The 15319-nt window shown below is 38.4% G+C and overlaps 2 protein-coding genes across 6 annotated transcripts in view; one reads left to right on the top strand and one right to left on the bottom strand.

Moving 5' to 3' along the window:
- Nucleotides 1-904: 904 nt before the first annotated feature.
- Nucleotides 905-12313, top strand: LOC106818049. Of its 5 annotated transcripts, none has more exons than XR_001395142.1 (11): nt 905-1066; nt 2148-2706; nt 2900-3015; nt 3450-3683; nt 3988-4098; nt 4435-4470; nt 4735-4818; nt 5184-5360; nt 6618-6808; nt 8387-8480; nt 10293-12313. XR_001395142.1 is itself a non-coding variant. In XM_014822769.1 (11 exons), the coding sequence occupies exons 2-10, from the start codon at nt 2172-2174 to the stop codon at nt 8418-8420; spliced, it is 1518 nt and encodes a 505-aa protein (XP_014678255.1). In that variant the 5' UTR covers nt 905-1066; nt 2148-2171; the 3' UTR covers nt 8421-8457; nt 10293-12313. The 5 variants fall into 5 exon arrangements, 4 of the variants coding, with proteins under 4 accessions (XP_014678255.1, XP_014678251.1, XP_014678252.1 ...); XM_014822769.1 differs by having other exon boundaries at nt 8387-8457; XM_014822765.1 differs by lacking the exon at nt 8387-8480 and having other exon boundaries at nt 905-1064; nt 2149-2706.
- Nucleotides 12314-12371: 58 nt separating this feature from the next.
- The window catches only part of LOC106818047 (choline transporter-like protein 2), a gene marked incomplete at its 5' end in the record, with an annotated part of 15564 nt that continues 12616 nt past the window's right edge, over nt 12372-15319 (bottom strand). Inside the window, 3 exons of the mRNA XM_014822762.1 lie at nt 12372-12951; nt 13261-13345; nt 13542-13633. Of these exons, the coding sequence (XP_014678248.1) occupies nt 12839-12951; nt 13261-13345; nt 13542-13633 (290 nt within the window). The remainder of the gene's footprint in view (nt 12952-13260; nt 13346-13541; nt 13634-15319) is intronic.

Genomic DNA, 15319 nt, shown 5'->3' with positions numbered 1-15319 from the left:
ATGTTCACTTTGTTCGAATTATTAACTCTGTCAGCTTGTGGCCTTATCTATTCCGGCAGAGAATATCTCGGTAGAATCCTGCAGGAAATGTTGTTCTCCGGGTGAAAATGTAAAAGATGATGTAAAGAGGACGAGATGTCTGTTTGTATACACGAGTAATGGCGGGCATTGCGTGTCGGGAGAGCTGCCTGCCTGCGTCCGTAGCTCCGTTTCCGAGACCGCCAAGCCAAACATAATGACGCGCAGCTGAACGTCCAGCCACACACAACACTAAGTGAATGATCGATAAGAAGCGCCGTTAAGGGATTTTTCGTATGATACGTGCCTCTTACATTTTCACGGAGAGAACATTCCTGCAGGATTCACGAGAATATTGCTGTGGAGTAGGTAAGGACAAAGGCACAGCGAGTATAATTCGAAGAAGTCAACATTAGCTACAATAGATACAAGATGGAACTGTTGGATGTGTATTTGTGCTGTGAAGGTGTGAAATGAAGTGAGCGCCAAGCAAATTTTCGGCAATAATAGTTCAATACTAATAGTAATACTAACTAGGCGACATAGAGTAGAACGGGTCAGCACTACGTTTTGTTGACTCATGCATTGCTGAAAGATGAACCTACTCAGGCTACTGAAATAATCAAGCGATATAAGGTTCCATCATAACATTTAATACTTAAAACGACAGTTAATGATACTTTTAATTTAACATAAACTCTCCGCCACAATACAGTTATTATCCAAGCTATATGGCCTCGCTACCTTTTGCAAATTTTCAAGGAAAATCCTCCCTGTGGTACTTCAAGTTGTACTGCCGCCATGATGTATCATTCAATAATTTGCTGTTCAGTTGTTAACGTAGTGTGGTGCTGTGGTTTTACCGCTAGTGGAATAGCATCGCAGGTATATGCCCACCGTAAATTACAGGTGTGCTACGCGATTTTTGCGAATCTTGCGTTTTGTTCAGTATAATTGTGATTTTCTAGCGTATGTAAAAGTAAATCGTGAAATATCACTTTGATATGCGGTAAAACACCTAGAGGAGGTCACAGACAGTGTGACTTGTGCGTTGCGATTTTGCGTTTAGCTGTTTACAGTTTAGGTTAGCATTACAGTTTACTGCCGTGACGGTCACTGCCCAGTTGACAGAGTTTATTACGATTACGAATAGTAATGCTAATACTAGTTATCGTTGCAATGAAAATAATAAACTGATGTCATAGAAAATTGGTACAAATTCTTGGCCTTTTATGGTCTTTTAGTTTTACTTTTAGCTTTTCGCAGGGCATGTGATATGAATTATGATGGCCATCGCTGTCAACACAAAATAGAAAGAAACATCAATGACAATAGGTAGTGATTACAGGGCAGGGGCGTGTAAAACTTGGGCATGTGTATAGAAAGTGGGTACTGGTGCAGATGGGTGCGTTGTCGTATCAGGTACTACAGATATGTACCCGGGTAGTTTTAGTTGTTTAGTATAATTACGTTTATATTTTTATGATGAGGCAATGTTAGGGTTTAGTGTACACGTCTGTAGTACAAGTCTTGGTTACACTTTGTGTATACATATATGTACCTCGGGTACATATCTGTAGTACCTGATACGACAACGACCCCTTGAGTGGTACTGGTAGCTGAATTTATTGATATTTTACGACTATTCATTTATATAAATTTATGCATGATTGATTACTGAGTAAATTACCCTATTTAGTTGTGAGTTTTCCAGTATAAAAGGAATTTACTCAACATAAAATGTATTCCATATTGCCAATTAACTGCATGATATCAAGTTTATTATGTAATATAGAAATTTGCACTTGGGGAATTTGATTCTTTCTCTTCGGGAAGAAATAAGTGTAGGAAGTGCCAGCGTCATCGATGGTTGAGTGTTTTGAATAAAATACTAAAATAGGGAAAACACTGATTTCTTCACAAATAATAAAAAGGAACACCAAAAAGAGTATTAGTTTTAATTCTATGTTTAACAGACAACGTTTTTGCAAATGTGGCATGTAAATGTGGCTTTGTGTCCAATGTGACAAGTTTGTAGGGTCTAAAGTCATGTACCGTTGTACGTCATAGTAGAATTTTATTGTGTAGAATTTTTCACAAACATATTGGGTCTATATTTATGATTTGCAGACAGTAACAGTTGTACCAACGTGATGGAAGATAGCCAGGACAAGGAGTGGGTACAGTTTAGAGAGGGAGACACCCGAGAGCCAGGGGAGGGTGAATCACGAGGGTCCCAGGATTCTGTTACCAGCACAAATGCACAAGACATCTCAGATTTGGAAGAGAATGGGTCTGACAAAGAATCTCAAGTCGTACGTAGCAGCAAAACTGAAGAAAAAGACCTGGATTTGGTGAAGACAGACAGGGGTGACATAGCTGAGGCTGTTGAGTGTACAATCCCAGCAAGAAGTGAGCAGACAGCCGTGGCATCGCCTACAGAAGAAATTTCAGAATCTCCTGGTGCAGTCATTGATACAACGCAGGTCGAGGTGAATATCAGTCGGAAGAAAAAGTCCGTTATGATTACAGAGGCGCCTCGTAACGATATAGAGCACAAACGCGAGCATGCTGTTCCTGGAGAGGTCCGTGGTACACAACCTGGTAGAAGCATTTTGAAGCACTCTAGCGACATTCAATTAGGAAGTAACTCTTCTGCCAGTACTTCACACAGAAGTGCTGTACCAGGTATGTTCTGAGTAGCAGTTTTGATGTAATAATACATACATAACTGTGTATAGATTTGTGTATTGCAGATTAATGTTGAGGTAACTGAACGTTCTGTACAAATTTATTATATGAATAGCTTTAGTTTGTACCAGCTGAAAATTAGTATTCTACCAGAATGTACATTTTCATAAACCTATCTTTTCTGTAATAGATAATGGTCAGCATTTGGAGTCAGTGTGGCCTATGCCTGGCAAGTGTGTCTGGGTCACAAAGGCCACGTTTGATACAGAAGTTATTCCTGCCCGGCTCCTGGAAGATGACTTAACTGTGAGTACAACTTGGAAAATCTAAATGTTTTTTTTATTGCAGGAAAGCTTGTGTTTTCTTTCGACCCGAGATCTAGAACTTTATGCCTAAGTAAAATGGGTAAATTACAGAATATTCCGGGATTAGGTGATAGTGATACACTTGATCAAAATGTCATGGTGCTGATGATATGCATCACCAGTGCTGACCTAAAGTTTTGTCAGGATGATGAAGGTGATAGTGTTTTGTCCTATATATAATTTCCTTTAGTATGGCACTTTACACTCATTTACAGTACCATTCTGCATGATATGCTCAATAGAAAAAGTATAAACAAGTGATATTTCTATAGATTACATTTGTGAAATGAATTGAAAGAGTTGCATTAATATTTCAGCATGTGCTGTAATAGCATGTGTGCACAGCATAGATTGACTAAAGGTATTTTCTCACAGCTGCCACATCACGAATACAGCATGGCTATGGAGTTTCTCGTGAATGACTACCGGTTCAATTGCTACTCGATGTGCTACCGACGCATCATCATCATTTGGCTGCTGCTCAGCTTTGTTGCTCTGTTTGCAATTCTCTTCTCTGGGTTGAAGGGATTGAACCTGTTTGCTGCTGGTGTCATCTGGTTGGTTGTCAATGCTGCAGGAATCATACTGTGCTTGTTCGCTAAGCGAAAGGTATTTTTGATCTAGTATATAGTAATATATTTTCGAGATCGTTTTTATACATTCCATAAATGATGCAAAAAATATTAACGAAACTTCTGCAAATGATAAACATATTGAAATAAGGTGCTTCTAGTTTTGAGCCAGATAACTAATTCACTAGTGTGGCAAATTTTTAATGCATATTTTCAGCTCCAATTTGCTGGTAAGTGATTAGTTGACTGAAGATGTTCAGTGTGCATTGCATCATAATCCTGTCTGCCTGTGCAAACTCTCCAGTCACCACCTAGGAATAAAACTGGTGTTCTAATCTCAGTGGGATCAAGGAATGGACAGAGCAGTGTCAGCCGTTAACCAGATACTCGTGAAACATAGCATATTGATGTGCATGGAAGACCAGGGCAGGTTGTCATGCCACAAGATCATGGTATCCTTATATAAAAAATAGGATATACAAGCCATCAATTACATCAAAACAGCCACAAGTACAGTGATACTGTTAGCTTGCAAGTCAATCATGAATAATTAAAAATAATTTAATATATAAATTTATTTAGTTATATCATTGGTAATAGCAAATCAGTATAAATCTTTTAGTAGTCTATATGAAGTGTTTCACAATGGTGTGCAGTATATATTATAACAGAATACAAATAATCACCTCGTGTAATTACAATACCTACAGTACCAAATTGAAATGATTAATGCAAATTTATTTGAACAATACGGTACAAGTCTTTGACAGGTCCTTGACATCAAACAGCTGCACTTTTATTACTTCAATATCACGGATTGTGTCGTAAGTATATATTTTGTGTCGTATTAATATGCTACAACTTTATTTACTAACTATATATGTGAGCTGTGTGGTGTGCCAACAATATGCATAGTCTGATCACACAACCTTACTGACAAATTCATAAATCCATTTATTAATGTCTTGCAAGTGCATTTACTCATAGCTTTATTATTTTAGTTTTTATGTTGTCATTTTTTGCATGCATCTATGTTACCCTGTTTATAAATCAAACAAAGTTTTGTGTACTGTCAATTGTTTTTACAGCATCAAGTTAGTAACATGCTTCTCAAAGGTGAAGTGAGGTCAAAGAAGAGAGTGGAAGAAAACCCAGGCTTCTTTGCAAGATGGGTAGGTACCAACCATATAGTATTGCATTCTACTACTCCAATTACTTAAAATAACACTATGACATAAGGTGTGAGCAATGTTAATAGATAGTTGGGTAAATCTCGAATGTAAGATGTATAGTGTTATGTGTAAGCTGAGGGAACCCAGTAAACTCTGGAACACCCATAAAATAGGTGTGGCCCAAATGGAATTGAAGTTCAATTTGAACTCCAGATGATAAATGAAATTAGGAGTGAAACAGACGGAACTGGATTAAAATTGTTGACTGCAAACCGAAATAAGCACAACCATGATTTGCAAGAAATTTGCAGATGTTGGATTCATTGTGTTCTTGCCACTGCAATACAGTTACTTTGGTATTTCAGAGCATGCTTAGAAAGCGACAGCAGATGGCACCACCAGCAGAAGCTCAATTCCAACATGCTGATGATGATGGTACTATAGCACCTGTTGCTGGGGAAACTGTGGTTGCTATGGAAGCTGATACGGAAGCAATAGTGAGTGATGGCGAGTCTAAAGTTTCATCAGAGCCCAAGCGGATGGTAAGTGAGGGTGACATTGTTCAGATAATTCATCATAGATATCACATTTCCCTCCTGTCAATGAGTGGTGGTGGCACACGTTTCTTGCTATATAATTTTTAGCTCCGCTGACGAAGTCAGATGCAGCTTGTAGAATCGCATGATTGTCCATCCGTCCGTGCGTCCATCAACAGTTAGGCACAAATCTTAACCGCTCGATGTACGGTCTTGATATTCGGCACGTCGGGGGGGGGGGGAGATCGCGAAAAGGAACTCGGGATGTCGAATTTGGGGGTCAAGGGTAAAAGGTCAAGATGTGATCAATGAGTGGGAATATTTCGCCCCTTAAACTTAGGTATAAGAGGGAAATACGGAATTGCGGCACAAATCTCACGGCTTGACTGATGCTCTTAATATTCGATGTGAGTAGTGTGATGGGAGAAACCGCATCAACTCAGCGCGAAATTGGAGGTCCAGCAGTTAAAGGCATGTTGGGGGAAAGGTCAGATATTCAGACCATTTTCTGAGGACATGTCTAACGGACCAAGTGGAAAACTTTTTTGTTTGCAGCGCTGACCTACCGTTTTTATCACTTTATTGAAAGGACCATGAAATCTACTTTCGCTGGACGGTGCGAAGAGTAAGGTGTCTGATACCTTTTGACCCTCAGAGGAGGTTAAACATGGATTTGTTGACTGTTAACAAGGACTGGTCAAACTGCTTGTGCTATTTAGAGCCCCTCCACCCGCCTCTCTCCCCCTCAGCCCCTCCCCCCCACCGCCACCACTACGCTCAGCCGCTCGACGCATATCCATGATAACATGTTAATATAGCGAAGTTAATATATTAATATATTAAAGTTACACAGCTGTATCTTTATTACTGTACTACCAGTAGGTATAGCAAAGCCTATCATAGATTTTAGATCTGTATTAGTAGTATCCTAGATATATGCTCTGAGCGCGAATGCGGTAGCAGGAGGGCGCACTTGATTCGTTTGCCAGCGAGTTTATCAGAAGAATACCTGGCTACAGTACACGTCAGTTGAGCGCTGTCGCTCTGCGGCACTTGTTGGTAATATATTTAATTCTGTTATTATGAATGATTCCTTGTTGCAAATACATTCACCGAAGATTATTCTGGGGTTGATTTGGAGGGTAATTTGCTTGGCGTTTGAAGAGTCCATTTAACAGATAGGTAAGGTAGCTAAATTGAAGCATGTTCAAATTGTAAGAGTATTGCTATGATTTCTAACAGATGTCATAATTTATCTTGTAGATCAAAGCAGAAAAAATGGTATTGAAATATAGTCAACATTACCTGAAGTCACTAGCAAGAGACCTGATCAATTTCCCTCCATCTCATATTGCTGCCCAGTTTCGCCCCGAGGTGCGACACTGCAGCAAGGCATACTGCATCTGTCAGTATATAGAGGAAAGACACTTCTATGATCAGCTTCCCAGATCACGGTAACCATACATAGTTTATCATTTATTTGTGTATATGTGCTAATGCATTTTCTTCTTTTCAACGTAGTGCCTTTGTGTAGTATATACAGTACACAATCTATTATCCGAAATTCTGAAAACCGAAAAGCTCAGAAAACCTAAAGTTTTTTCGTGGAGGTCGTCTGCACACCAAAGCTCTCGTTTGGCTGCACAAGGTTTGCTGCAGAAATATTAATATGTTTGGCATTACTCATACATATTGTACTGTACCAGTACAGCACTTGGCTGCTTGAAAACTTGGGTTTTAGTGCTGACTAGTTGCAGGATATACAGTATGTATATCTGTACTGGACTACCATTCTGAAATCCGGTGAAATCCGGTAGAAATCCGAAACGTGTCTGGTCCCAAGGGTTTCGGATAATAGATTGTGTACTGTAGCAGTACTCTTGCATGCTCGGCTGTAATAAATAACATACACAGTAACCGTATCTACTACTAACATAGAGTTTTAGTCATGTGAACTGTAATTTTCTAGGATACTTCTGCTACTTGTTGCTATAAACAAGCTTGGCCGATTCATTTTTATCCAAAAATATGAGATGAAAAGAACAACATGACATGAATTAATAAATGGCAAGAAATGAGAATTAATGAAAAATTTATTAAAGAAAAACAAACACACTAGAAGGAAGTGTATTGGCTACAAAGACATTTCTTATATCTTTATAAGAAATAAACATTTGAAAGAATATTTCCTCAGAAATGTTCTTCTGCTGCTGGTACACATTGATGTTGTTGCTGCTGTTGCATGGTGGGGCTGCTGCTGTTACTGCAGGGTTTCCCATTTTATGACAGGTGCACACAGCTTTAGTTTGGCGTGAGCACGGTTGTAACTTGACTTCAGTATTTTCATGCGCATGTGTTTGACTATAATTAGATTCCTCTTAGGTAATTGGACTGTTTTGAATAAAAGCTAGGGATTCTTTTGCCCCCAATATGCCAAGTATAAATACTCCAATGATGCTATTTAGATCTGTACCTCTTCCATGGTGTATCTATGGTTGACAAGCAGATGGCTTAGTGTATTCCCACATTACGAATATTACCATATAAGATGAGCAAAAGACATTTAATATAGTTCCTACTCCTGTAAAGAATATTTCTACTGATGGCTTTATGTCCTCTGTGAACTTGCAGTGCCTCGATGTATGGTCATGCCTATGGCTGCACGTATGCTAAGTGACTGCTCATATGCACCTGACCAGTTACACATCTGATTAGTAACAAATCCAATTCCACAGACGAGTGATAAGCAGCTGTCACGTGGTCGTGCATATGAAAACTAAACTAATAATATATAACATTAGCACACAATATGGTGTATAATGGAGCAGACATGCCTGGAATGAACATAAAAGTATTCTGTTAATGCTGGGAGATTCCTCAGGCGAGATAGATCGAGGGTTAAAGGAGCAAGGTAGATAAGTCACAGATTTTAAAATGGCACGGAATTGTTAATGAATTAATCTGGGATTGTGCTGAGTCTACTTGCATTTAACAGAGATTCTGTATCGTAGCAATTATTTGTTTCCTTTCAGGCTTGGTTCTGGCCTATCGTACATCGCAGCCTGATTTCTACTGAGGTCAACCCTTTTATCAAGAGTAAATGGTCAGCGATTAAACGTCAGTGGGGTAAAAAACAGATTTCAGTTATTTTTCATGACATGGTCTGAAATTTCTCGTAGCCTCGGCTATAAGTTATATAGATCATGACATGATATAACGTGGGTTTGACCAGTTGACCTATAAAAGGGTTGTGTCTACATGATAAATTAGGTCAAGGGATTATTAAGTTTACATTTATTTCAATAGCAAGATATCAAAGCTGCTCAATGTTTTTGTAGTTTATTAAAAACTGAATTTTTAATCCGTCATTGTAAGCAACGATACAGCCGTTAGTTTTAAAACATAAAAAAAAAAAAATTCTCATAACTGCATAAATATTAGTCTTCAACGTCCAAGGGACTATATCAAAGACGGAAAGAGACAAAGTTGATCAAATAGACAGATCAACACTGCAGATCGCAGTAGAACAAATCCTGAAATTTGCAATTAACTAAAGAGGCAGGGAGAGAATTCTAATATGGAATAACAGAAATAAAGAAGCTAAACTAAAAGGATCGATCCTTTGAAGATGGCACGTGTCGAAAGCAATCATGCTCAGATGATTGAGAATGTTCGGATTTAATTCTAATGAATATTGAACAATGAAATTTTTCATGTAGCATAATTTAAAACTATTTTTTAACTGAAAATATGCAAGGAACCTGGGGTATAAGGTAAAGGGTAAATTAAAGGGCAGCAGGTCAAACAGCAGGTTTAGGTTATTTTCTAGATTAATGAAAAAATTCAGAGGATCATGGCACGTACACAGATTCAGATTCAGATTCAGATACACTATACTGATATGCAAAGAGATTGATATTTAATGAGAATAATATATTTAGTTTGCATAAAAAATGTTCAATATGCAGCTATAGTACTTAAAGCGTCATCAGAAATGTAGGCCTACCGTAAAACCGAACGTTTGCGTGTATTTTCATTAAAATCCCTAGCAACACTCGGTAGAACAGTCCAAACAGACCTAGCTGAAAGTCTAGAGTAACTGTTCTCTCTGTATAGCACTTTCCGCACTGACCTTCACTGTAAATAATAGTGGTTGTTATTCACAGCTGTACTGTAGGTTACGGCTATGGGAATCTCTGTCTGAAATCTTCTCAGATCTATTGCTATTGGAGTTTCTTTGTATTTCTATGGTACACACCGTGACCACAAAGAATGTAAACACTAGGGCACAGTTTAGCTTGGTTTTGTAAGTATTATAAACTTAGTGGTGGTGGTGGTGGTAGCCTTTACTAGTGATGGGAATCGGTTTGACCCAACCGATCGATGATCGAAGATAATCAGTTGATTGTTATTGATCGCGGCTACCAGATATTGAAATATATCATATATCATATAATACAGTATTTTTTACAATACAATATCCTAAAAGCTATGTAACAGTATTATACTTGCTTATGTTTGGTGTAGGTTAGATTTAAGCTGTAAAGCAACCAAAAAACACACACAAATATAATAAAGGGTCATTTCACCAATGTTTGCACATATTATAAATTTTGTTATTTGATAATTGATTATTTATTTTCATAATCGAGTGCTTAATCGGTTGCTGCAAACGACTGACTTTCGCTTATAATCGATCATCAGGACATCACTAGCCTTTACCTATATGTTTTACACATTGTAAACGGATTTGCCATGTGATCATAATAGACAAGCAAATTGTATGGTGTGTAATATATTGTAAATTCATCGTTAACAAAAATTCTTTACATGTTCGGTTAATTTCCACATCTGCAGGTATAGTAATCGTTGCCTGTTTGTATTTATGAAATTAAGAAGCTAAATATAAATTAAAAATGCTTTTTAATAACTTGGTAGATACAGACCAGAGTTATACATGGCTCCTGCTACACCAGTTCTGTATGGTTTTCGCTAAGCATACTGAAAGATTTTAGAAATGGCTCCTACCACGACGAGGCTTTTTCCTTTAGGAGTAAGGAGCAAGATTTACTGAGCGAATCTCTGAGGTACACTTTTATTAGGAATAAGAGAAGCATAAAATCATCGATCGTAATGTAAAGTAAAATCATTTATAGATTTGATTTGTTTTAATTGTTTATATATATATGCACTATTTGTTGTGATTTGCACCCTATGATATAATATGTATTAGACCCCACTGATATATTTCCCCTTATTTTAAAATCCTGAAATGAAAAATAAGGCCTCTATTCTTCTTTAGATTTGAAAGTTTACTCTGATATGGTACATTTTATTTACCACATATTCATTTAGGACTAGACACAATAAGATAATTTACAAAGCATAATATATATAATGGTAATTTTGACCATACATATCTTGATTATCAGAGATACGTGATATTGATGTGATGATAGTTATTGAATACTGCTTCTAGTTGGTCACTATAGGTTCACCAGTATGAAAGTCCCACCTTTGTTATACCTTTAGGGGAACCCTAAATGGGGAAAAATACTGTGAACTGAACCTAAAAAAAGATTGCTTCCATCAGCACGTGTGATATAGCATCTTACCGATATAAGCTGTTGTTTACGTACCACTGAGCATAATACAGGATATTAATAATGAATAAAATAAAATGATAAATTGATTAAATTAAATCCACAGTGAATTTTTTTCAATTTACAGTTTAATTTATTAATGAAAAATATTTATAAATTATTTTTTTGGACCATTAGTGTATCACAAAAATACACAATGGGTTTTCCTTTTTAGATGCATTTAGGTGTAAAATATTAATGTGACATTGCATATATTTTGTTTGAGTTAAATTGACTATAAACTAGTGCCGTCTATATATTTGAAATCATGTGGTTTTAATAGCAATCAGAAACTTGTTAAATGTTATATTATAATAGTCGAGTAAACACAAGATCAAAGTACCATAATAGTATCTCACTAGGGGATTAATTCTACACTCACGAGCCAAAAGAAACCACATCATACCCATCGCCATGTGGTTCGAAATACTGTAAGGTTCCCTCGTGCAGATGCGGCATATAATTACGTTTTTATACCAACAAAAAAGTGTCAAACAAGTATTAACTGATACATAGAGTACCAATTAATACTGGTAACAAGCATATAATTATGGGCTTTATACATAGGGATAGAATAATATATAGTTTTGTATGTAATTTTTTTCGGATATCAACATGCACTGTGTTATACTGTTATAGGTATTGTTCCATAACTGGATAGTTATGTGCAGATAAAAGCAACTAATAACTAGTTTTGTAGTAGGGTGTGGCTTATAGAAAATTGTCATCATCAATATGCTGCATTAGAGTCTATGACTACAGGTACTGTCAGTCAAACAAGTGATTATTATAGGTTGATATAACCAGGGGTGAATAATGACAAATTTGTCATTATTAACCCCTGATATAACTATAAAAAGGTGGTTACACTCCTGCTGGGCCTTGGCATGCACTGCTTTTAATATGAAAGATTAGTTGGCACTAGTATATATATACATATATGCACGTCCATGCAGATCGATGTAATCATAATCAATCAATTTCGTGAGCCACAGGGCTTGCAATGAAATCCGATTTCAACATTGTAATTTTCATGTCGCTGCAGCAAAGACCAGGAATGGAAATAGCATGGTATTCGAAATGTAGTAATTCTCTTTGGACGCAGCGTTCATTCAGTTGCATAAAGTTACCAACCAACATGGCCTACTGTTTCTGGTCGTTTGTGGTAGCATAATATATGTAGTAGCCATGTTGGCCATTGTAACTTTCACATTAATAGTACATTCCAAGATAATTTACAACAAGAATGCAAATATTTTGATGCAGAATTATGCATCCTGTATGGGTGAAAAATAAAAGATGTCATAATGTTATAAACTGTTTGTTTTCGCCTTTGAGAAGACCAACATTAATGCATAAGTCATGACTTTCCCTCCAAAAAACACTACTTAAATATATCACTGTGCTTTCATATGTCATAGCAGCAAAAGTATTTTGGCATACATTTTACGTTTCTATAATAGGATCCCATACTATTAAACAGAATCTCAGAACAATGTTTTTACTGTAGAATAAATTACACATATAATTGCCGTATTTTACAAGCATAATTTAAAAACAAAAAAACAAATAAGTGGTCAATATACGCAAATTATAACGGATGTTACCGAATTTAGCTACACAGCATGAATCATTGTCATTAAAACTAAAATTATTCTTGGCAACTTGACCCATTCTAGAATTAGATAATAGTAATAACATGGAACCTTATAACTATGTAACTAGTATCTAGCATAGTGTTACTGTAAAACTTGTACAGATTTTATCATCAGCTATCAATAGATATAAAAACTTCATAAATCTAGACGTCCAGTCATAACGGTGAAGAGCAAGGATAGAAAACTACCACGCGTTAGGTTTGTTGACCTTGTTGCTCTTGCCAACGATATGCATAAGGTCCTTGGACATGTAGTAGGGACACTCTATGGATCCATTATTGCGTTCACTGTCCTCCACTGCAACACACAACATTAGCTGATGAGCACAGACCATCTATATACATCTGTACAGCCAAACCATCGAGTATCAGTGTTTCATATTTATAGTTAGAATTTAGGGAAAAAGTATTATCACGGGTAGATTTGTTTACTGCAGCTGCTCAGTTGGAGTAGTACTCAATCAGGGGAGAAACACTGAAGCATGCGCCACGAGAATTAATTAATGCTGTTTGACCTTGATATTAGGCAAATTAACTAGATAACAACTAGATAACATAGATAACAACAATAAAGTTCCCGCAACCACACTGAGCAGGGTTTACGTACAGAAACATAGAAAAAGGGTGTCCACAGCCATGCTGTATACGTTGAAAAATCCACTTGTTATCACATAGGACCCAATCACTATTGCCTGAAATTGATATTTATGACATTAGACGAGTAATCTCATTCAAGTACTGTATACAGAAAACCATTTTTACAACAGGGTTTAAGTTTGATCGAATCAGGAAGCTATATTTTCTATATGAGGGACAACATTATAAAGATGACTGAAGTATTTATATATTGTCACTGCATTTAAACATTTTGTGGTGGTGTATACATACAATTACGGGTGCAAAGTAGTAGTTGAGCTGTGGCACATAATCACCGACATAAGAACTCAGGCCTCCGCTGAAGAAGTAGAATGATACCACACCTAAAATATTTATAAACACATTGGTAATGCATATGCTTCTGCTGCCAAATGTAAACTAGAAACGAGCAGTTGTCGCCAACTACATGTATGCCCCGTGATCTAGTATGAATGGAATATCTCTGTAAAGGGCCGGAAACACTAGGCGATTAAATCGCCGGTGAATAAGTCGTGCATGCATGTGCACGTAGACGTGCGTGCGTGCATGTGCACGTAGACGTGCGTGCGTGCATGTGCACGTACACCTGCGTGCATTCATGCGTGCGTGCGTGTGTATGTAAACGTACGTGCATGCGTGCGTGTGTGCGTGTGTGCGTGTGCACGTATACGTGCGTGCGTGCGTGCGTGCGTGCGTGCTTGCATGCGTGCGTGCGTGCGTACGTACACGTGCGTTCGTGCGTGCGTGCCGTGCGTGCGTGCGTGTGCACGTTCACCTGCGTGCATGCGTGCGTGCGTACGTGCCTGCGTGCGTGTGCACGTTCACCTGCGTGCGTGCGTACGTGCCTGCGTGCGTGTGCAGGTACACGTTCGTGCGTGCGTGCGTGTGTGCGTGTGCAGGTACACGTGTGTGCATGTGTGCGTGCGTGCGTACGTGCGTGTGTGTGCAGGTACACGTGCGTGCGTGCGTGCATGCATGTGCACGTAGACGTGCGTGCGTGCGTGTGCACGTACACGTGCATGCATGCGTGCGTGCGTGCGTGCGTGTGCACGTACACGTGCTTGCATGAGTGTGTGCGTGCGTGTGCATCGCATGTGTGCGTGCGTGCGTGCATCGCTATTACATGACATGACATACTAAACATGAAACATCGCTATTACGTCAGTATCACTGAACAACTCTGATTGGCTGATGAACTGTACAATCGGGCGATTTTATCGCCGGCCCGGACACACTAGGCGATTAAATCGGGAGACAAAATCGGGGGACAAAATCGCCCGATAATATCAAAACGTTTTGATCTATGCGATGAAATCGGGCGACGAAATCGGGCGACTAAATCGGCGGCGATTGAGTGGACACACTAGGCGATTTCACTGCGATTTAGTCGCCCGATTTTATCGCCCGATTTAATCGCCTAGTGTGTCTGGCCCTTTACCAAGAGTGTTGCAGTTGTTATCCCCCGGGCGTGGAGGGACGGTAACGTGATACAGTTGACGTATACTTCAAAACTTAACAGTAACCATAACCCTGACTCCAACACTAACCAACCCTAACACTAAATATCTATATATCGGATCTCTATATATAGGGGTGTCATCCACAAAAATTAATCTATGGTGTGGGGACAGATATCATGATGCAAAAACCCTAACCCTAACCCTAGCCCTAACCCTAACCCTAACCCTAACCCTAACCCTAACCCTAACCCTAACCCTGATCCTAACCCTAACCCTAACACTAGTGCTGCCATGTTACGGTACTGTCCCTCCACGCCCGGGGGATAGCATTTCCCGTTTACCAAAAGGCATCTTGTATCTTGGCTCCCTCTCTTGTATTTCACAAGGCACTCGATCGATACATCAAAGTGCGGGGATTATCTAGAGAAAAAGGAGATTAGTGCCGCCTCTAATTCTCTAAATATTAGTGTTTCGAATCACTAGAATTTTCCGCACATAAACTAACTCTGGTTTCAATAACCCGTGGTTGTCTCCTCTTCAGCCTTCTATTTGTTCACCATTCTTATATCT

This window comes from Priapulus caudatus, unplaced genomic scaffold (assembly GCF_000485595.1).
Source record: "Priapulus caudatus unplaced genomic scaffold, Priapulus_caudatus-5.0.1 Scaffold1996, whole genome shotgun sequence".
Classification (NCBI taxonomy): domain Eukaryota; kingdom Metazoa; phylum Priapulida; class Priapulimorpha; order Priapulimorphida; family Priapulidae; genus Priapulus; species Priapulus caudatus.
The sequence above is the reverse complement of the archived record's forward strand: the minus strand, read 5'-3'. Positions and strand labels throughout refer to the sequence as shown.